The sequence below is a fragment of the Tigriopus californicus genome, chromosome 7 (genome assembly GCF_007210705.1).
Source record: "Tigriopus californicus strain San Diego chromosome 7, Tcal_SD_v2.1, whole genome shotgun sequence".
Lineage (NCBI taxonomy): Eukaryota > Metazoa > Arthropoda > Copepoda > Harpacticoida > Harpacticidae > Tigriopus > Tigriopus californicus.
Genome location: NC_081446.1, coordinates 132,807 through 154,383, shown reverse-complemented (window position 1 = coordinate 154,383; position 21,577 = coordinate 132,807). Strand labels below are relative to the sequence as shown.

The window sequence follows — 21,577 nt, the reverse complement described above, 5'->3', positions numbered from 1 at the left end:
TCATAAGTCGAGAGTGTTTTGGGCGTGAGAGGTCGCATGGGGGTGAATACCTAGAAACCAGGGTGACGCAAAGATAAGCTCCGAAAACCACAGACTTGGGCATTGTTTGATAAACAAATCTAGAGTTTGAGGTACTAAGAAACTAGCCAAATTCAAACATCTGGACATTAGACAAGCCTAGAGGTCTAGTCAGAGAAGCGACACTCACGAGATTTCTGAGATTTTTTTTTTGCCTCTCTCGCGGCTGCCTGGTGTGTGCGATGGTGATTGGCTTTGAACACATTTAGTTACGTGATTCTCAAAATCAAGTTCGGAATTCAGGGAGCCGGTGAGTTAATGGATCGTATGTCTGCTTTGGTTGAAACTGAGTAACGAGAGCGAAATTGATCAGCCCGACACCGTGCTGCCAAACTACCAAAATGTGTTCAAAGCAAAGTCTCAAGTGCCTTGGTTGGAGTAACTTTTCCCCGACAAGCCCTCTAGACAAGCCCAAAAAGTACCTTCGCAAGGCGTTTTGTTCGACCCGTAGTGCTACGCCATGCAGCCTTGAGCTTTGTTGGGACATCTCCTCCTGGTCGATCCCTAAGGCTGACGAGAATAAGGTTGACCAAGACATAGTCAGAACCCAAAAATGACTGGCTTTATTTCGTTTCCCCAACAAACAGTTGCACCTCTCCACGTGAAACCTTAGGATGTCTACAATAGAACATGGAACATCTCCCTTCTCCAATTGGGAACGTGTCCCCCCATTACTTTGTTTGAAGTTTCGCGCTCTTCAAGTTGCGTTTTGACGTCGAGTAGGTAGGCATGAACGATGAGGGAGCCATGAGGAAACAAAAACAAATAAACATGACAAAAAATGGTAACAATGACAAAGAAAGGTTGTTAAAAGGGTAGGTTTCAAACCGATGCTATCTATCCTTGATATATTGATGCATTTCTTATGGAGGTCTTTCCTGCATGTAGTTGGATAACTTATGGCCTTTGAACCGACCCATTCTCGTCGATTTGCTTGGATCTATTCCGACTATCGGAGGTGCCATCATCACTGCCTTGACTCTCCCCGGCCTTCAATCCTTATGTACGTCTGTTACTATTGAGCCAAAAGAAAGTCCATGTAGTGTCCATACATACTCGCACCTACAAAGTGTGCAACAGTAAGAAAAAACGAAGCGGAAAAAGAAATTTGGGCAGAAATAACATGAGGCGCTTTGGGTGGGGGAAAGCAGCCGCACTGATCGCACCTGTATTCGTATAAGTCAACAATTCGCTGGCCTTGCCGAGCCCAAAACAGGACGGGGTAGCCCAGTGACACACGTGCATTTTGTGCCAATTCATTTCGTGTCAATTCGACACTTCGACGCGTGAGGTTTCAGACAACCACTTTAATAATGGCCAATCAATTCCGAGGCATGTGGCCTTATCTGGCTTTGGGCGCTCAACTTTACTTGTTCTACTCGATCGAGAATTGGGAAACACGAGCAGCTCTCCTGGCCTTCATGGCTTACCAATTTTGGAAGACGTCCAGGAACAATGGACCCGCGCCAACGGGCAGCCATCCAAGATCCTAGATCGCTCATTCCAATATTTGTTTATCGTGCTCTCGTTTTGATACCAATTGTTTGTATTTCATAACCCCGTGAGCGTGCGTGCTTTTGTACAGACGAATAAAGGTACGGGTCTCAAAGAAAAGGCTCCCATATTTCGTGAAGGCCATGATCTTCGGCATGTCAAGGAAGTGCTTCCAGCTTGGTAGACGGAGAGGACAAGTAATGGTGGCGACTACTTTGGTCCTCTGGGGGGTTGGGATTCCATTTGCGAGTGGCGCTGGAGGGAGCACTCGACTCAAGGACATTGAGGAGAGCCAATTCAAGGACATGGTCGAAGATATTGGGTGAGCTGGACAAGCACTGGCAATGGTGATAATTGCCATTGTTGTTGTTGTTGTCGTTTGTATCCTTGTTGCTGTTGATGATGCTGATGAAAAGACCATGAACGGCAAGCTTCTACTTCAGGCACATCCAGAAGGAATTCGAAGATCTTTTCACTGAGGCGGATCTTCAAGCCATGGATCCTGACGAATTGGCCTTCACTTGGTTTTCGTGAGTGGATCAGGGGTTAAGCCTGGATCGTTGAGAATTGAAACAGCACTGACGCACTTTCCAACGTCGCAAAGGATGGGGGGCTAGATGAAGGTTTTTTTTTCTTCTTCCAGGAATTCAAGACGAAAATTCACCCATTCACTTTTACTTAACTTTATTTTCATGTATGATTTGATCAACCAACGAATTAGAGTTGGAGGATCTGGCTGGCCCTTGATTATAGGGTTGAGTAGGAATTGTAGTCAAAAACTTCTCCAAGTCTGATTTAAAGGATGTTTACTGGATCTGCACCTGCATGCTCCCTACGAATATTTGAGGGCAGCAAATTGAATAATGTAGGAGCCCGAGAAAGAAGAAAGTTGGACTTCATTGTTCAAGCTAGCCTGGATTTTCGAAGGCTTGAGGGTGTCTTAAAAGAGAAAATGAAAAGCTATGTCTGTTGGGCACACATTAACAACAATAATTGGAGACTGCGATTCCGGTTGAAAGCTAGATGTGAGTACATCTATGTACATTGTACATCAGACATCAGCCTATTTGTGCACAATCTGATGGTAAAAAGTATGCCTTGATATTTTCTTTCCCATTTGAAGCTCGAAATTACTGTCGTATTTAGAATTCAGTGTTAGTCATTTTGTAACAATTTTAAAGAAAAAACCCTCAGTGGTCAATCGTGCCCCGAGATTTTATAATACACGTGTAACCGTTTATGTTTTGCCTTCGGACATAAGGCGACTCTTCAGAAAAGTAGTCTTACCCCATACTCTTGCTTAAGACTCATTTGAATAGTTTCGGGTCCAAAAAATCCTAACCAAGCCCTGTGTTCAGGCGCTTGTAAGACGTTCTAATACCAACTCTTGGTAGACGAAGTGCTTTTCGTTCTTGGCCATTTCCTGTTCTATTTAGTTTTCCACCCTTGGAATATTGAGTATTGAGGACACATATTGAGCCGTTCAGCAAAACGGCCCTCCTAAATGCGTCCCCCTGGCTTCCATATTAGTACTCGGATTGTAATGTTTTTGGCCTCTCTGAATTCCCCTGCCTCTGTTGCGTTACCTGCTGTGCAAAAGTCTGTTGTATTATTGAAAAACGAACATGTTATTAAGCAAAAACGAAATGCTTTGCAGTTCATCTCAAGCTGATTTTTGCCAAAATGGCTCCACAAGTGACCAGAACTCAGTTTTTTAAAGCCCAGGAGTAAATCTTAGATCATGAAAAGATCCAACTGACGTAGTGTAGTACAGCCTCAACAAAGTCTACTCAAGTACAAGTATTAATTTTTGTGTCATGGCAATCATGAAAACGAATGATCTGCGGCACAAATTGGGCTAATGATGAAAGCTCTTATTGCTGAAAACATTTCTTTACGCAAGCACCAACATTGATGCCATTCCAAGATGATACTTTGATCCTTGCAAATTCAAAGTGCCACTTAACTAGAACAAAAATTAGTTAACTGTATTTTGGCTTGCTTCCCTGTTCTTTCTTGTGTTCACACTTTGCCTTAAAAGTACCTAGTTACTAAATTATGAACGTTTCAAGCGTCAACCATAACAGAAGACTCAGAGACAATGTCCTACTTTTCTTTTTCGAAATCACGAGACCCGTCTTTACTTCGAGCGCTGACGTCAAGGAGGTGAAGCCCTATTGAATGACATTCTTAAATATTCTTACAATACAGGTGATGTTAGGCAAGTATTCCCAAATTCGATCAGTTTTCAAGGTGAATGTCCAGTTATTGGAGTTTCAATTTATGCATCAAATGCCATTTCAAATATCTGGAATGAATGAGACGCCAACTAACAAAAATATCCAGGTTCTGTATTCATGAGTAATGACGTTGGCATAAACGGCAATGTAAAATAAAATGAGATCAAATTCAGTGAGTTCCTATCACGTTCCAGCTTGATAAAACATGCCTTTTAATGACCTTTCAAATGGAATTTTCATTTGGGGTACCGTTCAATTCACAGATAAAATCCCTCTTAACACTTCGATTCCCACTCGCAAAAACAGCTCTTTAGACAATCGGTTAGAAGTAAAATAGACGTCAGGCAAATTTCAATCTTGAGACTGGTTATTCTGGCAATCCATCGAAACAAGTCCTATGTCAATCGAATAAGGTTTGTGCATGTTTTAGGGCGCATGATGGCGATCAATCCGGTAGTCTGGATGGCTTGGAGATATTCAAATCTGTTCTCCATTCCCACACACCGGCCACACCCCCGCCAGCCCCCGGAGGTTGGGCGGCCGAAAACCCAATGGAGCCCCCGGAGATGACCATTCCCCAAGAACATATTGATGCCACGACAAGTGCGTTCACCTCCATAATTTGTTTATTCAGGGTTCAAAATATTTTCAGAAGAAACACCGTTTTTGAAAATGCCCTTTGTAGCCCTTATTCCTATTGGAATGTTTTCTGGAAAAGATGAACACCCAACCAGGCTTCCATCCGTTGGAAGCCCCTCTCTGAGCAGCCGAAACAGTACGATTCTAGCAGGATCATACAAACGGCCGGATGTCCCTATAGTATATAAATATATATGTAATGGCATGCAAATTCCAAATTCAAATGCCTAGTTTTTTCGAGACATACATACATGTTACCTATTTGTAAGCAAGGAGGATATTGCCTGAAAGACAAAGTGAAGTGCGCCTTCGTCCTCTGACGAAGCAAGTAGGACTTTTTTATGGTTCACGGTGTTGAGAATGTTGTTAAGTAACTTTTAACTATGCTCTCAAGACTTGTAAAGACGGTTATTGATATGGGTAAATCAAGAAGCTCAATTTCTGCTTTGTAAAAAGAAGTCAGTTGACGATCCAAAAAGTAAAAAATGACACTTTCATTGACAATATCCTTTTGCCTTATGGCAATATCCATTGCCAGTGGCATTTTGTAGCAAAAGGATCAACTCATGAAACGTGGCGCTCCTGAGCAAAATGACCCTTGATGCCATACACTCTTTAGCATGAAACCGACCAGAAGAGAGTTTTTAAACGCTCTTACCACTAATTTAAGGCTTGTACGTTTCCCAGAATGAGCATCCGCTCACCACTTTGGCGAGTGTTTTTTCATACCGGTTAATGTCCAAGCCCTTAGCTCCGAGGTACTAGTACTGAAAAAGCGGCCTCAGGTCAGTAAACATACTTTATTTGCCAATCACTTCCCGATGATTGATTTTTCTTCCAAGGATCCTAAGAGTTATGGAGCATATGATTAAGGGTTCTAGAAGTATCCTCGAAGTTCCAACCATTTCCATGCCTAGTGCCATGTTCAAAATTATATAAGAACCATAAGGTCATATAGACTCAATCTGTTTTTTGAACATCGTTGAAAGGGCGCGTGCGTTTGGAGTTGTTTTGTAAGGACTTAAAAAGCCCTAAGTTATAACTCAGTCGCTCAAATTGAAGCTCGGTAAAAAAAGAAGTAATCCCGACTACATGCCTTTCATATAATTTTCATTGTTCATTCCACCGCTCACGTTGTCCTCTCTGGTTTCAGGTTTGGTGGATGACCTATTGGACAATCACGATTGGAACATGGATGGGTTACTTGACTTTTCAGAATTTATGAGTTGCTTCTCGGAAAACAAGGAGAAACTGAACGTCTAGACGAGCTAGTATTCAAGATTGGATGAAATCAAGGACACCGAGTATCCGAATGTTTGATATGACATTGGGTGAGAAAGTCATACAGTCATATGTGCTGGTCCATGATTTAGCAATCTTGTCAGCCAGATTAAAGGCCTTCATATTTGATCATGAGCAACAACGTGTGAGAAAAGAACAGTTTGACACAATGCCCTTTTGGTTTTACCATTCTACGTACGTATAACCCTATCTCATTTGCTGATTACTGTATTAATGACATGTTACTTAATGACGCTAAAACAAAAGCTGATATACATACCGCGTTGGTGTCCTGTTTTGGTTGATATAGCACAATCGATGGCGCCCATTTCCAAAGCAGAAATTGCGTTTTCGATAAAGGATGGGGGATCCGAAGCGCCTATCGTTCGGTTCAGTATTTTCATTTACCAAACTTGAACCTTGAGCTTGAAACTATAGCGCCTCATCAATTTTGAAAGTCCGCAAAAAGAAGAAGAAAACACATCTATCTGTCTTATAACATCGGTAAGATTCTGCATGGTCTGCTTTTTCGCTAATAATGTAAATAGAGCTCAAAATGTTAAGTAACCCAGAGCAGGAATTAGAGCCTTATCTGGGGGCGGGAATAACATCCACCGAGTTTGCCAAGACATTGGACTATGCCAAGTCCACTGCATACCTTGTGGTCATTTGGTAAGTCCCTAGGGGCTCTAGTGGATGATGTCGTCCATGTTGGAAAGATGCCCCAATATGCCAACTGGCAGGTCTAGACCGTCATCGGCTCTGATGGACAAAAGTGCGACCTCATGTTCCTGGATGAGGGTGAGAGGCTTAATACCGACACGGTTTTTTTAAATCGGATTTTCTAACGCTACAGGGCATGAAATCCCCGGTAAAAAATTAAAAGGTATGAATTGCCCACGGGATAGTGGACAAAGTCAAGAACAGCAAAATATCTGATCCTGCGATGAATTAGAGTTGGCAGATCGAGATAGGCCTTGTATTTAAGGCTGGTCTGGAATCTTGTTTAAAAACTTATCTAGGTCGGCTTTAAAAGATGGCCTTGGATCATCTAATAAGTAGAATTGTCGAAGGCAGGAGGGTAAAAGATGATATAGGCTAGGAGCTCTATAGAGAACTATAGAGGAGGATTGGAAATTGTCAGGTGTTCGTTTTAAGACAAAAGACCACCTCAAGACCGTCACAAAGGATGCCTGAGCATAGATATCTCTTTAGACACTGGATGTCGGTCGTCCGACCGACCGACCATTTCGTTGGCTAAACAGTACGATAAACCCATTGTACTGTTTTACCAACCGACTGGCCGGTCGTCCGACATCCCATCATAGAAGAAGTAACATAGAAGAGTAAAAATCGAGTTTGTCGTGGTTTTTTACTGCAACTGAATTGGTAACCAATGGACAGTGCCACTCTAGCTGATGGAAAACAGCGCCTCTACAATCAGAAACTACACCCTAGCAGCCGGTCAGCTGACATTCATTCGCTCTGAAAACTAGTCCGCCTGGCTAGCTCTCATCGCACTCTCTAGGAGCTGATTCCTCTATGGTTCCATGTCGTGAAGTCTATGTAAGGTCTGACTCAGACCAGGTGCTCCAAGTTCCGCTCCCAGCTGGAGTTGATGATCATTGTTGATGGGGGCAGCGTCCAGTAACATGCATGGCTCTAGGTCCAAGTTATTGATTGCATTCTACTCCATACCCATCATATACTTTCAAAGTAAAATCAAAAAGTATTATGTGTTGCATTTCAAACGCACATGCTTGTGTGTTTTTCCAGGTTTTCAAACCAAACAATTGGTTAACGTCTTCTGTTTCTTTTAAAGCACCCTATGAATAAATGTTACGTTCCGTTACATACAAAAACCACGTCAAAGAAGACTTTCCTTACATTACGCACATCTTGACCACGACGATTTTTAAATCTAATTTGAGCCGTCATCCCGCTTGATTTCAATGGTCTTGACATTTATTAGGTCAGTGCAGTCTAAAAGAGATGGTACTCGTAAGAGACGAGTAGACTACCACTGCACTATTGATAGTATAGCTTTCGAGCGCAAAACATGAAGTACTGGTGTCAAAATCCAAAGCAGGATCAAATCGACTAGCCTAAAATAAGTAAAAACGGCTAGTATTGGCATGTGAGTACCATGAGTGTATTAACTAAGACTCTCAAAACTAGGTTAGCCGTGGGATTGCATTTTCAATCGGCCTCGGTTGCGAAACTTGATATTACAGGACACATAGAAGTGGTAGGGCTGACAATGATTTGAAGAGCGATTCCTTTAGGAAATTTCGCCAGAACTGGATCTAACATGGCATGGAAACAAAAGACCATCATCAGTATGGGCGATACAAATCTCGTTTGATGGCCAAGCCGAATTCAGATTTCAGGCGAAAAAAAGCAGAACAAGATTGCAATCGGACAAGTTAGACTGGATGGACCTCAGATTGCTATTTGATGCACAAACTGAACCAATTAAAAAGGGAAAAAAACCCGCACTCGATTATTTCTACGAAATGCCGTACTTTGTACCTTATCACTGACGGACGAAGCCTCGCAATTCTTCCTTGAGTCGTCGATGAAAAATTGCTCCGAGCATTTTCGTTTTCGAGAAAAGTGTCCGTGTCAAGGAAGATCAGAAAATTACGCATGAAAACCACCTTACAAAATAAAGAGTCAACAGCCCATGGCGGGTTTCGTAACTTTTGTCTCTCGAGACCTTCAAGTCTAAGTTAAATTAAAGGCAGAAAAGGGACGATTCAGGACTGAATTTTGTCGAGTTGTAGCGGTAAACAGGGCACGTTGTTTGGTTTGAACGCGGATTGGTGGGCTGTAAAATGCTGAGTCATTCATTCATAACATTCCTCGAGGACCTAGAGGAGGATTCACGATAAAGTCGTGAACATCCATTGTACATTAGAACTCTTGCTTACGTCGTACAACAATCCAACTTTCTGGCTCAGCTTTAACCTTTTTTTGAACAAAATGTTGTCTCCTTCGCAGAGTCCGCCTTTAGTGGACAACGCGTTTTAGAGAAGCACAAGACCTTTTAAGGCCCTTCCCGGAAAATATGTTAGTATTTCGATCCACCAACTACGGTGTTTGCTCAACGTCGATTCGCTGGCCTTTAGAGAGGACCTGCCAGCTGGCATCAAATGGCGATGGAAACAACGTCATCCCTCAAATAATCTTTTCCTCCCCGCAAATTTGTCCCGGTTTGCTCCAGATTGGCCTTGACCCCGGCAAAAAGAAGACCGATTTCTTTCAAGAGATAGGTTGAGAATAACAAATCCACTCTCTAAGTAAAGCACGTTCCGAGTGCTATTTTCTGGGCCCTGAAAAAACATCGACTGGTCCCGTCTCTCATTAGTTTGGTACACTGCTCTTTCTTCATTTTAAGTGAATTAGTCCCCCCACCCCATTCTCCCCCCCAAAAGTAGTAGAATTCCTTTGAAGATCGAGTGGGTGCCTCCGACTTTCAATTCTCCGAAATTCCGATTCACCCGAAATTTTCGTGCTGAGCGTATCAAAATAACTTACTTGCCTTCGACAATCCTCGAGCGGTTGAGAAACACGGCAGCGCAGCTCCTCGAACTAATAATGATATTAGTACAAAACGTTTGGTAGGCAATCTCATCTCATGCTTCCATGAATGAACTATCTTGCGGCGGCGGTAAGACGTATTCTCCCGAACTCACTCACCAACCCGGAAAATGGCATTTTGAAAATAAAGCATTTCTTCTTTTATTCATTTCATATGCCCCCCTTGGCTTACAACCCACAAATAAAAACCACCTCTGATCAACTTTGATCTCATTCATCCATTTGGGCGCCGTCGCCTCCCGTGGCGTCATCCCCCACGGGCGTTAAGGTCATCTCATCGAGCATCTCGGCCAGACTGATCTTGGGCACATCGCCACTCTCGGAGTCCGTCTCGTCCACGGTCACTTTCCGTATGTCCTTGTAGACGTTGACGTTACGACGAAGGTCGGGATCCTCCTCCAGGTCCTCGAGGAACGTGCAGTACTCCTCGTTCTGAGAGGCCGTGTCTTGGTGGAGTCCCTCCATGTGCTTCAAGCGCCATTTGCGTTTACGGTTCCGAAGGGATTTGTCGCCGAACACCTTCTTGACCAAGACCACATCTGGCAGACGGTCGGCATGGATCTTCTCCAGATACTTGTCGTTCACGTTGCTATTCTTCAGATCGAAGCTGTAAGGGAGAGGAAGGAATGGCCTTATTAGGAAGCCTAACTAAACGAGGCTCAGTCTCTTGGAAGAGCGCAGAAATAACAAAGAGAGTGGTACAATAATAGGAATGGCCAGGGCTTTTATTCTTTCCGGATTGGCACATCAATTCAGCACGAACAATCGGAACCTTTCTTGGGCTTCCAATGGTCGGAGCTGCGAGTCTCCGGACTCATGGTAATTCTCGGCCCCAGCGTGGAACCCTCTTGGCCGTCGAGCTCGTCGCCTATTTGGTGGTGGTGCTTCTTCCATCGTTCGTTGTCCAAGATCTTCTGAATGAGTGCGTTCGCCGACTCCTCTACGTTCACATTGTCTTTGGCCGAGGCCTCGAAGTAGTCGACGAAGCCCTTCTGCCGAACCAGGGTGTCGATGGCCTCTTGGGAGATGTTGTCCGACCTGGGCTGATCCGACTTGTTGCCCACGAGCACCACGGGAATGGGTCGCCCATCCGGCAGCGTGACCTTGCTATCCAAGTCCTGCTTCCATTTGTTCACGCATTGAAACGATTCGGCCCGTGTTGTGTCGAAAAGGATGAAGGCGCCCACGGAGTCGCGATAGTACACGCGGGTCATACTGCTGAAACGTTCCTGGCCTGGATTGCGGACACGAGTGGGTAAGTTAGATGGGTTGGTGGGTTGGTTGGTTGGTCATTGCAATGAGATTTGAAAGAGTGTTTTTTTCCCCACCTAATTGGGATGAGCCAATATTGGTTGGGGGGTCGAAGAAACGTCGTAGGTTTTTTCTTTAAAGTGAATAACAATGATCCATTTTTGGTTCTCAGTAAACCATTTTTTGGCGTTTGACATTGCTCATATACGTAATGATCTGGTTCTGACCAATTATTTGGGTGAAATAGAAATAATTCACTCGTTCGTACATACTTTTGAGCCTATAGAGCGAGCATATTTTTGATGTGGCTTCTTTCACGTCATCAGCCTTTCAATGAGCAAGTTGGGCGCAGCCAAGCGACAAATCAAATGATGTAACAAAACACCACTCAGAGAGGTTTGATTGAGCTTTACAGTGACGACGAATTTGATTGAAATTGATTGGCTAACGATGTTAAAGCATATCGTTTCATAGAAATTGGTCAATGCCCAGCACAAAAATGCGCATACCCCTTGACATCGTTGATCTCCCAAAGGTCACGCCCGACTTATTCACTATGTCCATTACTGTGGACGTACGACACACAGAAGCGCACTCTACCCAAAGTGGGACTGATTATCATAACACCATTGAACACTTTAAAACTGCCTTTCTTCCCCCTCAAATCTCATTGCAATGCAAGAATGCGTCAGAATCGAGCCATCTCTTGAAATTGCCTGCAATATCCCAAAGTTGGAGTCTGATCACGGTGGAGTCATCCCAGGAAATCATTTTGAGGGCGAAATCCACGCCGATCGTAGCTCGATAATTCTCACTGAAGAAGTTGTGCACGTAGCGTTTGATGAACGAGGTCTTGCCGGTGCCCAACTCGCCAATCACCAGAATCTTGTACAAATACTCGCTCTTGGCCCGCTTGACACTCCCATTGGCAGCAGCAACACCACTCAGGGAGGTTTTGATAGGCGTGCCATCATCCATGGTGGCTCAACACAGGCAACCACAAGAAAGATAAAAAAAAGCCTCACAAAGATGAGAAATATGAGGAACCAGGAGAACAGTGAGCAGATGAGGGTTAACGAGGCAGGGATCAAATCACGAGGTGTATTTTCAGAGATGCGTTTATCTTTTTCAATGGAGTGATGCCGGGGATAGATTGGCAGCGACTGAGTGTCGGTCTCGGTGAATGTGTTTGTGTTGAATGTGTTTCTAATCTTTTTTGTTCCAGTTTGTCCCTTAGATAGTTCTGGTGGTTTGATGCTGATAACAAGAGGAGTCGAAACTCACACGGACGTTTTTGCCTCTGGATGCTTTCGAGCTAGCTCCATAGACACAGATACATATATACATGGGTACATACACACATCCAGCCGCCGGCACCACCACCAAAAGCATAGCTAGTCGGTCAGTGAGGAGATTTAAATATTGACTGTCTTATCTGAGCCGTCGATTTATCTAGTTCTGGTTATTTACATGTGCCAAACGAGGAATGATGCACTTCGAACCACTTGGGTGCCAATTCCCATGAGCGTTCATAAATGTACTGCTCTCCTTTTTTGGCGAGCATCGCCCAAAGGAGATCGCTCCTTGATCATTGGTTGACCGAGGCTTTTGTTGTTATCAATCACGCACGTTACTGTTTGCCCATTGAATGAGATAAAGAACCTCCCTCTTGGACTGTGGGTGTATGTGTGTATGTGTGTGTGGCTATTCCATCTTTGGGAGTAGAACACGGTTTTTCCCATGGACCTCTAAATACCCTCTGTCATCAAATAATGAACATGTGCGGCATACCAAGATTCAATAGTACTAAGTACTACTACTACTAATATGCTCAGAATAGGTTAAGAATTGAAAGTGCGTGTCCATCCACGAAGGTGGCGTGCGAAAGACAAGTTAAATGGTTCGTTTGATTTTTTTTGTCCACGTAATTGCACTTCAGAAGAAACTCGCCATCCAATCCAGAGGTACAGTACACGTTGGCAGACATCCGGTTGGATTGGAATTATTTTGGTTTTGACAACTCACCCCATGACCGCATCACCCACTTGAAGCAAATGGCCCAGGTGACTTCGACAATGAACGGTGTCATCATTCATCCCGAGTTCCGAAGATTTTGTCACCCACACATCGGCCAGGATATGCTGCAAAGCAAATCAAATTTCGCAAATCAAACCATCAAATCCGAGATCTGAGACCACTACCAGTTCAAAAGGGGGAACCCGTCCGCGTTGCTCACCTTTTTCGAGACTTGGCCCTGTCCACTGAATTTCCTTCGCTCGTGCTCACGAATGATTTCCACATTGATGACCGTGTACTCGACCAGATTTCGGGGCCGGATCAAGCTCAAGAATGGGTTTTTGAAATAACTCGCCGCGTTCATCTCGGCGACTAAACAATATTATTGCAGAATTGAAAGAAAACGACAACATTAGTTGAATGGGACTTACATTGGCCGGTGTTGGGATCGATGAGGTGGAGCAGGTGTGACACTTTGTACACCACGCAAATCTGTCCAATCCCGCCCAAAGAGTGGGCCAAGGCCGGGGGCAGACACACGATGTTGTCCTTACAAATGGGCACCACTTCCACACACGTGGTGTACTTGTAATTGTAGATGTTACTTTTGGCATCATGGGATATCAGCTTCTTGGCCGATTGGCTCCGAATGGGGATCATACTCGTGAGGAACTCGGTCAGTTTCCGAGCACTCGATTCCGATGAAAAGAAGAAATCCAGACCATCTAAGAAAAAAGAGCATCTCTGTGTCAACGAACTGTTTCGTTAGTTTAGACTATTCCGATCGTCCTTACCAGGACTAGCTTTGATGCCGGAGCAATCTCGGGTGGCATCGTACTTCATGAGGAGCTGCTCCAGGTAGTACAAGGTTTTCTTCTGATCGCTTTTCTGTCGCAATTGAACCTACAAAGAGGATTTGAGGCCGCTGAATGCCACCGTTAAGTAGCTGCATTAAGCTGACCAGAAAAAAAAACCACAGTAATCAACGGCCATTATCTCGTTAGGACACGAATGGCTCCAGTGGATACTCGCTGATGTGACAGAGCATTTGATTGCTGATTCCAAGAGCTGAGTGGGTGACATTTTGGACTGTTGTCAACTCACCCCTCTCCTCCTCTAACATAGACGTGTCACTCAGAGTCAGAGTCAAGAACCCATGGGAGTGGTTTATGCTCCGGTTGAGCCTAATTCGCGCACTGAGTCGAGATGAGCTCTGTTTGAGCTCGGTATGAACAGATCTATCAGACGCAGCCAAAGAGACAGCAAACTTACGCTCGAATTCCACGTGTCCTTGGCCTCGACTCGACGGCAGTCGTCGCACATTTGGAAATGGATCACGTACTCCACCACGAAAGTTTGTTGGAGGATTGTGCCTCCGTCAATCTCGCCCTGGATGGTCAACTTGATCTAGGGAGCGAAAGTATCAGACTTAGAGCAAGAGACGCCAATCTTGGTCGTCGGGATTGTGACACGAGTGTATTTGTGGCTTCCATATCAAGCAACACATAGATGAAAAGGAATATTAAATTATAATATCTTCAAGCACCGGTAATTGAACCTGCTTTCCCTGAGAAGCAGATTCTTGCCATGTCCATGCTGGCTCCTGATTAGTAGATCTTGAAAAAAAGTAAAAAAGGTCTAGCACTATTGCTTAGGGCACTTTTGCTAATGATTCGATTTGTGTCCTATTGGATCCACAAATGAATTAAGTCCTTGCTCTCAGAAGAAATCTTTCTCCTTGTTACGTATCATCACAGGAAGAACAGAAAAAAGGTCAAAAAGATGAAAATGGACACGAATATTTTTGGGCCCCAAAATGTGAAAAATAGTTTTTTTTACGTAAAAACATTTTTTGTCTGTTTATCATATATCTGAAACCTATTTTGTACTTTCATGTCAAACAAATTTCTAGAAAGAATAAGGAGAACTTCCAATCTCACAATTTTCTCCCCATAATGGACAGAAATTTATTTTTAGAAATCCCAAATTGCAGAAAAGTACATATTTTTGTGCTGAAGTAGCTGAAATTGCATGATAAATTGCAGAAAGTGTCAAACGTTGCTGATTAGTTTGCAAAATTTGCAAATGCAATCAATGTAGAAGCAAGTTTTGTCCGGCCCTAACCATTATTATTACACCCAACCTGTGCAACCTGAGTCTGTAACTAGTGAATTGTACCACCTAACGGTCCCCAAAATGGCCCGAAAAGAATAATAATAGGCAATATCTGATTATCTACAAATATGAACTTTGCTCCTATTAGGATTCTTCCACTAAAAGTAAGAGTGACAGTCAGTGAGGGACATATTTAGGGCATGTCAAGAATCAGCAAAATAGACCTCGAAGTAACTAAGCCATGAAAGATCAAAAATAGACCTTGGCAATTTCTCCAGGTCTGTTCGCGTATGATTCATGGACTAGCTAATAAGTGAAGTTTTAATCAGTCAAAAACAGATTGCTGAAACAATAAATGAGAAAGCCAAAACGTAAAAAAAGATTGATGTTCGTGTTTAAAGGGGTTAAATCACTTTTCACTGGCTCTGTAAAATTCGTCAAAGAACTTAATTTGTGATACAAGGATCGAAAACGGTCCAATTCCTTTGGTCTAAATGTTTGTTGGTCAAAATGTAATGTTCAATTATGTATGCCCTCAAATGGGCTCATGGAAAAAGCATGTTTGTGTTTAAAAGGAGAGCCTGGGCAATTGGAACGGGACGAGCGTTTTGCTCTAGTTGAAGAATCTAAAAAAACAACAATAAATCGATGGCTTGGATATGAAATTTTGTCATAGTGTTTTCAGAATACTTTTCTAACATGGTTATTACATATCGCAAAATATTTTTTAGAGGGACCCGTAACCAACATCGCCGTTTACCATAAAGGGATAACATTAGTTTTCCTCAGATTAAAAATGCGCTCAAATGCCTGGGACTTTTTACTTGCCCCTGTTTTTACGTAAGCTTGTGTGGGGGGCAACCCTATAATTATAGTACAACTCAAACTAATATTTTCAATCCTGAGAGGCAAGGGCCATATCAATTGTCAAAATGCAATCCTTAAGTCATGGAATCATGCCATTTGAGCTCGCCTTTGATAAAAACACTTCATCTGGATCAGTGTTGGCCCATTGTCAGCGACCAACGTGGGTTGAGAAACGGGTGAAAGCGGATTTATTTACCTTGAGTCGCTTGGAGTGAGGTTCGGTCCAGATAAAGCTGGCGTCCACTAGGCGGACTTTGGCCAGGTTTTTAATCTTCTTCAGACACAAGGCCATGAGTTCGCGGGATTCCAGTCCAGCCACCACCCACTGATTGGGCGGGTTGAGGTAGCGCTCGCAAAACTTGCAAAACTGCAAGATGATCGATTTGGGGATATCGGCGGACAGATCCACTTGCGTGCGCAAACATTGTACGCACGTTGAACTCGGATTGGGTAAAATCGGCACGCCACATTGACAACATAAACTGAAACACACAATCCCCCAAACTTGTGACTGGTTAGGTTAGGCCTATCGAAACCCAAGCGACTCATCATGATCAAATACAGGGTAAGGAAAGCCGAGGGTGGGTGAGTGGGTCACCGATGAATCACGCTATCATGATGTGGTAGCATGTGGGATGACGTAGGAGACTCTGCTGGTCATCTTGGCGGGCATTGCTGTGCGCGGCGGACAAGTGGCACTCACTGCACTGAAAGTAACCGGCCCCTAATGCGGCCAAGATTCAATGAGTGACCACCAACCGCCTGGCCCGGAATTGGCCAGGCCAGCCAGATTGTTAGCCCACTTTATAATATAACGGGCCAGATTTTTGGATCCATCCTAGAAGGTGGCAATTTTGAAGGAACCGAAAGATGGGCCAGCATATCTAATTGTGCCAAATCCGGTGTCTCGGTCTAGAACACGAACCACTTACCCGGACACGGCCATGCCTTGAGAGTCGTCATTGTCCTCTTATAGACCTAGGCACCGGAGTTGGGATGGTCCCTAACCTTTTTGGGGGGGCCAGGACCTGGGGGCGCTTAGGCCACCGTGGGACTAGTCTGCGGCAGCTAGCTCGGTGGCGCCAGGACCCAAAGCGGGCAGGGCCACTCTGATTCGGGCGTTAACGTTCCAATGGTTTGGACCCACCCAAAGAAATGATACCTGACCCTTTAACCCCCTCTCTTCATTTCGACATCGACTACAGTGTTGTAATTTTCAGGTAGGGTGGTGCCCACAAAGGCCCATGGGCCAGGTCCATGGGTCCATTCAATCCGGGGGTTTCATCACTCCGGCATCAAAAACTCCGCCGGGGTTTTTGGCTTTGGCTTTGGCTCCAGCAGAGCCAGGACTTCCGAGTTCAGGCCATCCCATTCTTTAGTTAGCTAGTTATTTTTTCAGCCAGGTCTCACAAAACACAAAAATCTCGGCGACCAGAGGGCGGAGAGAGAGAGAGACTTACATTTTATGCTGCTCGGGCCCAATGGGGGCCACACTGGGCAAATATTCCATGGCTGAACACTCGAAATATTTCAGGGATGAACTGGATCCCAGGAGTTTTCACGGATGCTCCCAGCCCACGTGTTGTTGGGGGGCAGGCTCACTCCACTCACTCTCCAGCCACCAGGCACGGTCCACTGTCCGTCCACCAACTGGATCTAATGTTGACATCACAAAGTCAGAAATATGTAGGCATGGTCCAAAGCGTGGCCGCCACGACTCGGTAAACTCGAGCCTGGCCGTTCAATTGAGATTCAAGTTGGCCTAATAAAATGCCTGCCAAATATTGGACAGCTTTCGCCCAGGCTGGACTTTTGGTTTCTTATGTTTTTCGTCGGTTATGACGGTGTCAAGACGAAGTCAGGTGAACATGGGTCTAAGCAGGATGAGGCGCCAAAATGGCATAAGATTTACAAAAAGAGCAATCTAATTAAATGTCGTCAATTTATCTTGGATCTTGCATTAAAATGGGCGAATGTAGATCTCCTGTACGTTATGGAATCCCATTTTTGAGCGGGGTTTTTGACAAGCTTCAGACGCTAACCACTCTACACTTCAAGTGATGGTTCTTGTGACCTGTGCTGTGTTTACGGATTACAAAGTATATAAAATATCACGATAATATGCACAAGTTCAAGTAGTTTCTTGGCAGACAGTAAAAAGTAATGGTTTCCAAATTTGAAATGATTGAATACGTTTCAGAATTATTTTCCCATGCGCTCCAAAATGAACAATTGGTAAGAATAAAAGGGACAAGTGCCCATCACGATGTCTCCGTGTCATCTTTGAATCAAGTGAAAGCGCGAGATATGGAGGCCTTGGACTGTCATTTGAGATAAATATAGCCAGCAACACCCTCAGTTAGTCGAAAAATGGGCGACAAGCCTACAATAGAAAATGACCAAAAAATTTGGACGATTGTTAACCTATCAGGCAAAGTGGCAGTGGCTAGCTTCCAGGAGGTCGGGAGGTACCCACTAAAAACTTGAGAATGGTTTTGCAACGCCTAAAATTTACTGAACAACGGTTATTATTTCTTCAAAACGTTGCCTAGGTTATTGCTAATAATAAATTCCCGTCATGCTCGACCATATTCTGAGTTGCGTGGACAACACTATTCCGAACGGGACCTCTGGTCCATGCATGATCAGCTGATCCATCATTCCTTAATAGCCATTTCAAAGCCAAACCTGAGCTTTGAGGCGTAATTTGGGCGTAACTTGCTTAAATGGATGATTTCAGTCAGAACTAATCACAAAATTTCATTGTGATTATAGCTGATTTGAGCTAGATTCGAGCTCATGACATCTTAACCTAGCCTTCTCATTAGTCATGTTGGGCCCTGATCCTGGAAGCGAGTGGCGAGACTAAAGCTTTGTTATGGTGCCAGATAACAACTCGCCCATGGGGGTAAAGCCAAAACTCCATGAAGGACAGCCCCACTGTAGATGTACTCGCCCAGCTTAGTAGGGGAATTTGGACCCGTTTTCACGACGATGCAATTGAGTGCCTAAGCGGTGGGCCCTTCATTGAACTACGCTTTTCCAGATGTCGTGATTCATGTCACCACCTGTTTGGCTTTATATTGGATGGAGCCAAGTACACCTACCAGCCCGTTCTGCCTGGTTTGGCTTGAATCAAGACGAAAAGTGAGCTGGTTCATGCTAAGCTGAAAATGTTCTGTAAATCAAATATTTTGCTTTCAGCTACTAATGAGTTAGTGTCATTCACCCAGCAGGCCGGCTGGCCCGACCGTGTCGGCGATTCAAAACAGTGGAGGAGCCCTTTATGAGATGGGATGAAATGGAGGGTAGGAGTTTAGGGAGCCACTCCAAGTTTGCGACGTGGGGGCTCCATTCCTGCTCAGTGTTGGCTGCAAAGAGTTCAATGTACATTCACTTGCGCCAACTTTGAAGTCCATGGTGTGGCGTCTGAGAGGCCCAAAGAAGGTCTAAGACGGCCGTGTCGGCTAGGGTCGAGCTTAATCTAATATCCGCATCCGGTGGCTTATTTAAGACTGGAATTCAGAGGGTGAAGAAAGATGTTTTTGTTGACTCATCATTCTCAGACTTCCAAGCCGAGTTGTCCGTCTTCACCCTCGATGTTTTTGTTCAATATTGTCAAGCTGTGTGAAGGGCCTAACCTAATCGACCTAGCCCGGTGACCCCTGGCGTTGGCCGATGTTGAGGTGTTTGAGGCAACACTAAGCCTGGAGGCGTGGGTCGGGTGAAAGAGCCCCGTGTGTGCGTGTGGATCGGGCTCTAGCAGGAAATTGGACCGGAGAGACAGACGGACGGAAGGAGGTGCGAGCGGGTGCGAGTGAATCAGGCACGAGAGGAGATGAACAACTGAGTGCGAAGAAGGGACGAACAGACGAGAGGCTCCCGGCCTGGCTTGAGCGCTGAAACTAGAGTTGAAACCAATATGGGTGGACCGACCAGAGCCTGCTGGCCTCCTCTTTTTTGGCCTGGTGAGTCTGTGGGTAGTGAGTGAGTGAGTGAGTGAGTGAGTGAGTGAGTGAGTGAGTGTGAGCTGTTATGATCAAGGCTGAAAGGCAAGGATGATGATGGTGAAGATGGGGGGACTGGTGGTCCGTCGTTCTTGAACAACACGGTCTTCACTAATCTCCGCCTTGATTCGGGCTCGATGTTGACTCAGGCCTACAACTACTGATTTGACTACGTCGACCCAACTACTAACCAACCCCAGCCACACTAAAAAAGGTCCAAGCACGCTGCCCCCAACGCCTCCATTCTGGTCCTGGTGCCTATAATGGTGATTGGCGTGACCGCCCATTCCACCCACCCCGTGCCACCCCGTGCCACCCCGTGGTGGTGGTTGAAGTGACTCGCCGGTTCAACGACTGAGGTGACCCAACGGTTGGTTTACCATTGAGGCCAGGTGTGAGTTCAGCGGAGGGGCCGACGACGGGCGGACAGGTGGGGTGGTCCCCCGATCGCTTGACACGCCCATGGGGCTTGAGCTCGGACTTTTGGCGTGATTTTTCTTGCGTTACGCCGTTCAATGAATGGGAAGCGTGAGACTCCATCAGTGAGTGAAAATCGGTCTGAGTGACGAGACGAGTGAGACGAGTGATCAGTGATCAGTGCTTAGGGGATAACCCACCCGCCAGATCTCACCGGCTCACCGGCCAACCCAGCCCGTGGTATCATTATCCCTGGGCGGCATGCATCGGGTCCCATCCCAGCGTCGGGGTACGACCTCGCCCTCTGGCGCTTTGGGTTCGGCCCGTGGGCCCACCCAGCCGCCACATCATCTTCAATCAGCCGAGCAATACGCTTATAAACAGGTCAGCAGACACCCCTCCTGGCCTTTCGAATCCGTACCACGAGTTAAAGCATTACCATGTAGTCCCGTATTGTGTACCGTGTGGCTGACCACACCTGCCAAATGGGTCGTCGATTGTAACCCAGTCTAATGCCACGTTCGTCGTGGAAGTCCATCCTCACCCTGGCCGGGCTGAGTCTGCTTTTTTTGGCATTGAGATGGTATCAGTTTAATAATGGGCTGAAGCGTGAGTGTGACGAGTTTCTGGTTGCTTTCTCAGTTCCATTGTTTTTAGTATTGCGCTCCGTCTATGTACGAGTATATGAGGGCTGAAGCCTGGTCAGACTGCACTTGTGCTAGTCCAGGCCATCCCACGACACCTGTGCCCAGTAACCTCTTTTTGTTGCCAAAGGCAGAACATCGTCATTCAATTCCGACTCTTTTTTTGAAAAGTAACTCACTGAAGAGCCCGATCCTCGCCTCCCTAGTCCTCGATTTGGGAGACCTACACCGGATCGCTCTTTCATGAGCCGTTCATGTCAGAGTCTCATTGGTTTCAGCGCCCTGCCTTTTGGGTGCGGATAATGATGGCCTCGTGGACTCGAGTCTGTCTCCCGCTCTGTGGCTGTACTGTGGCTTAACTCCGAACAGATGGTGGGTGAACTGAGCCCATGAAACTTGCTCACCCACACACTAAACCACACTAAAAACATCCTATTAGGGATATCAGTATCAGTCCGAAAGACTAACCTCAGACACAAACAGACGTACCTGCTTGTATGCATCCAGGCGTGCATGCATGAATGAATGTGTACTCACTCGCAGAATCGAGAAGTAGTAAGTAGAGCAGAGAATCCGGGAGGAAAAAGGAAAAGGAAAAGAAAAGAAGATGAGTCGGAACAATATTTGTGGAACCCAAAACAAGTACAAGAAAGTAGTCATTACATACATCCCTTGGGTGGGAGGACAGACCGGAATCACTTAATAGATAACCTATTGCCGAACGAAACCATCGGCTTGAAATGTCGAAAGAAAAAGTAGACTCAAGTTACAGTATGTTGCATGCGTATAGAACAAGGGGCGAAACTAGGGTAGAGCCAAAATAATGCTACGCACTCGTTGCCACCCTGGCTAAGTAGATTGCCAAATTTTTCGTTCTGCCGTAGAAACTAAGGGCTACATACGTATTTATTGGGTCCTATACTGC

The 21,577-nt window shown here is 45.1% G+C and overlaps 4 protein-coding genes across 6 annotated transcripts in view; 2 read left to right on the top strand and 2 right to left on the bottom strand.

Moving 5' to 3' along the window:
- The first annotated feature begins 582 nt into the window (after positions 1-582).
- Positions 583-6,011, top strand: LOC131883928 (multiple coagulation factor deficiency protein 2 homolog). Of its 2 annotated transcripts, XM_059231536.1 has the most exons (5): positions 583-893; positions 967-1,894; positions 2,016-2,102; positions 4,243-4,415; positions 5,605-6,011. In XM_059231536.1, the coding sequence occupies exons 2-5, from the start codon at positions 1,716-1,718 to the stop codon at positions 5,712-5,714; spliced, it is 549 nt and encodes a 182-aa protein (XP_059087519.1). In that variant the 5' UTR covers positions 583-893; positions 967-1,715; the 3' UTR covers positions 5,715-6,011. The 2 variants fall into 2 exon arrangements, with proteins under 2 accessions (XP_059087519.1, XP_059087520.1); XM_059231537.1 differs by lacking the exon at positions 2,016-2,102 and having other exon boundaries at positions 583-1,894.
- Positions 6,012-9,460: 3,449 nt separating this feature from the next.
- On the bottom strand, positions 9,461-17,206 carry LOC131884144 (60S ribosomal export protein NMD3-like). The gene is made up of 8 exons (XM_059231814.1): positions 17,045-17,206; positions 15,781-16,066; positions 13,875-14,009; positions 13,397-13,505; positions 13,034-13,327; positions 12,823-12,974; positions 12,612-12,727; positions 9,461-9,942 (listed from the first exon to the last, which is right to left on the bottom strand). The coding sequence occupies exons 1-8, from the start codon at positions 17,092-17,094 to the stop codon at positions 9,546-9,548; spliced, it is 1,539 nt and encodes a 512-aa protein (XP_059087797.1). The 5' UTR covers positions 17,095-17,206; the 3' UTR covers positions 9,461-9,545.
- LOC131884149 (ras-related protein Rab-32-like) lies at positions 10,032-12,137 on the bottom strand. The gene is made up of 2 exons (XM_059231817.1): positions 11,303-12,137; positions 10,032-10,569 (listed from the first exon to the last, which is right to left on the bottom strand). Exons 1-2 carry the CDS (start codon positions 11,562-11,564, stop codon positions 10,088-10,090), a joined length of 744 nt encoding a protein of 247 aa, XP_059087800.1. The 5' UTR covers positions 11,565-12,137; the 3' UTR covers positions 10,032-10,087.
- A 2,414-nt stretch (positions 17,207-19,620) lies between the features above and the next one.
- Positions 19,621-21,577, top strand: part of LOC131884143 (patronin-like) — a 47,930-nt gene continuing 45,973 nt past the window's right edge. Inside the window, exon 1 of one of the 2 annotated variants that reach the window (XM_059231810.1) lies at positions 19,621-20,392. In XM_059231810.1, the coding sequence (XP_059087793.1) occupies positions 20,270-20,392 (123 nt within the window). In that variant the 5' untranslated portion in view covers positions 19,621-20,269. The remainder of the gene's footprint in view (positions 20,393-21,577) is intronic. The other variant, XM_059231812.1, reaches the window with a different exon arrangement.

Coding starts and splice junctions, on each gene's coding strand:
- LOC131883928 (XM_059231536.1), top strand. CDS start 1,716: ATGATCTTCGGCATGTCAAGGAAGTGCTTCCAGCTTGGTAGACGGAGA. Junction 1,895..2,015: donor GACATGGTCGAAGATATTGG/GTGAGCTGGACA, acceptor CTTCTACTTCAG/GCACATCCAGAAGGAATTCG. Junction 4,416..5,604: donor ACATATTGATGCCACGACAA/GTGCGTTCACCT, acceptor CTCTGGTTTCAG/GTTTGGTGGATGACCTATTG.
- LOC131884149 (XM_059231817.1), bottom strand. CDS start 11,564: ATGGATGATGGCACGCCTATCAAAACCTCCCTGAGTGGTGTTGCTGCT. Junction 10,570..11,302: donor CCAACTTTGGGATATTGCAG/GCAATTTCAAGA, acceptor TCCGCAATCCAG/GCCAGGAACGTTTCAGCAGT.
- LOC131884144 (XM_059231814.1), bottom strand. CDS start 17,094: ATGGAATATTTGCCCAGTGTGGCCCCCATTGGGCCCGAGCAGCATAAA. Junction 16,067..17,044: donor GGGCCCGAGCAGCATAAAAT/GTAAGTCTCTCT, acceptor TGTGTGTTTCAG/TTTATGTTGTCAATGTGGCG. Junction 12,728..12,822: donor AGGGCCAAGTCTCGAAAAAG/GTGAGCAACGCG, acceptor TTTGCTTTGCAG/CATATCCTGGCCGATGTGTG.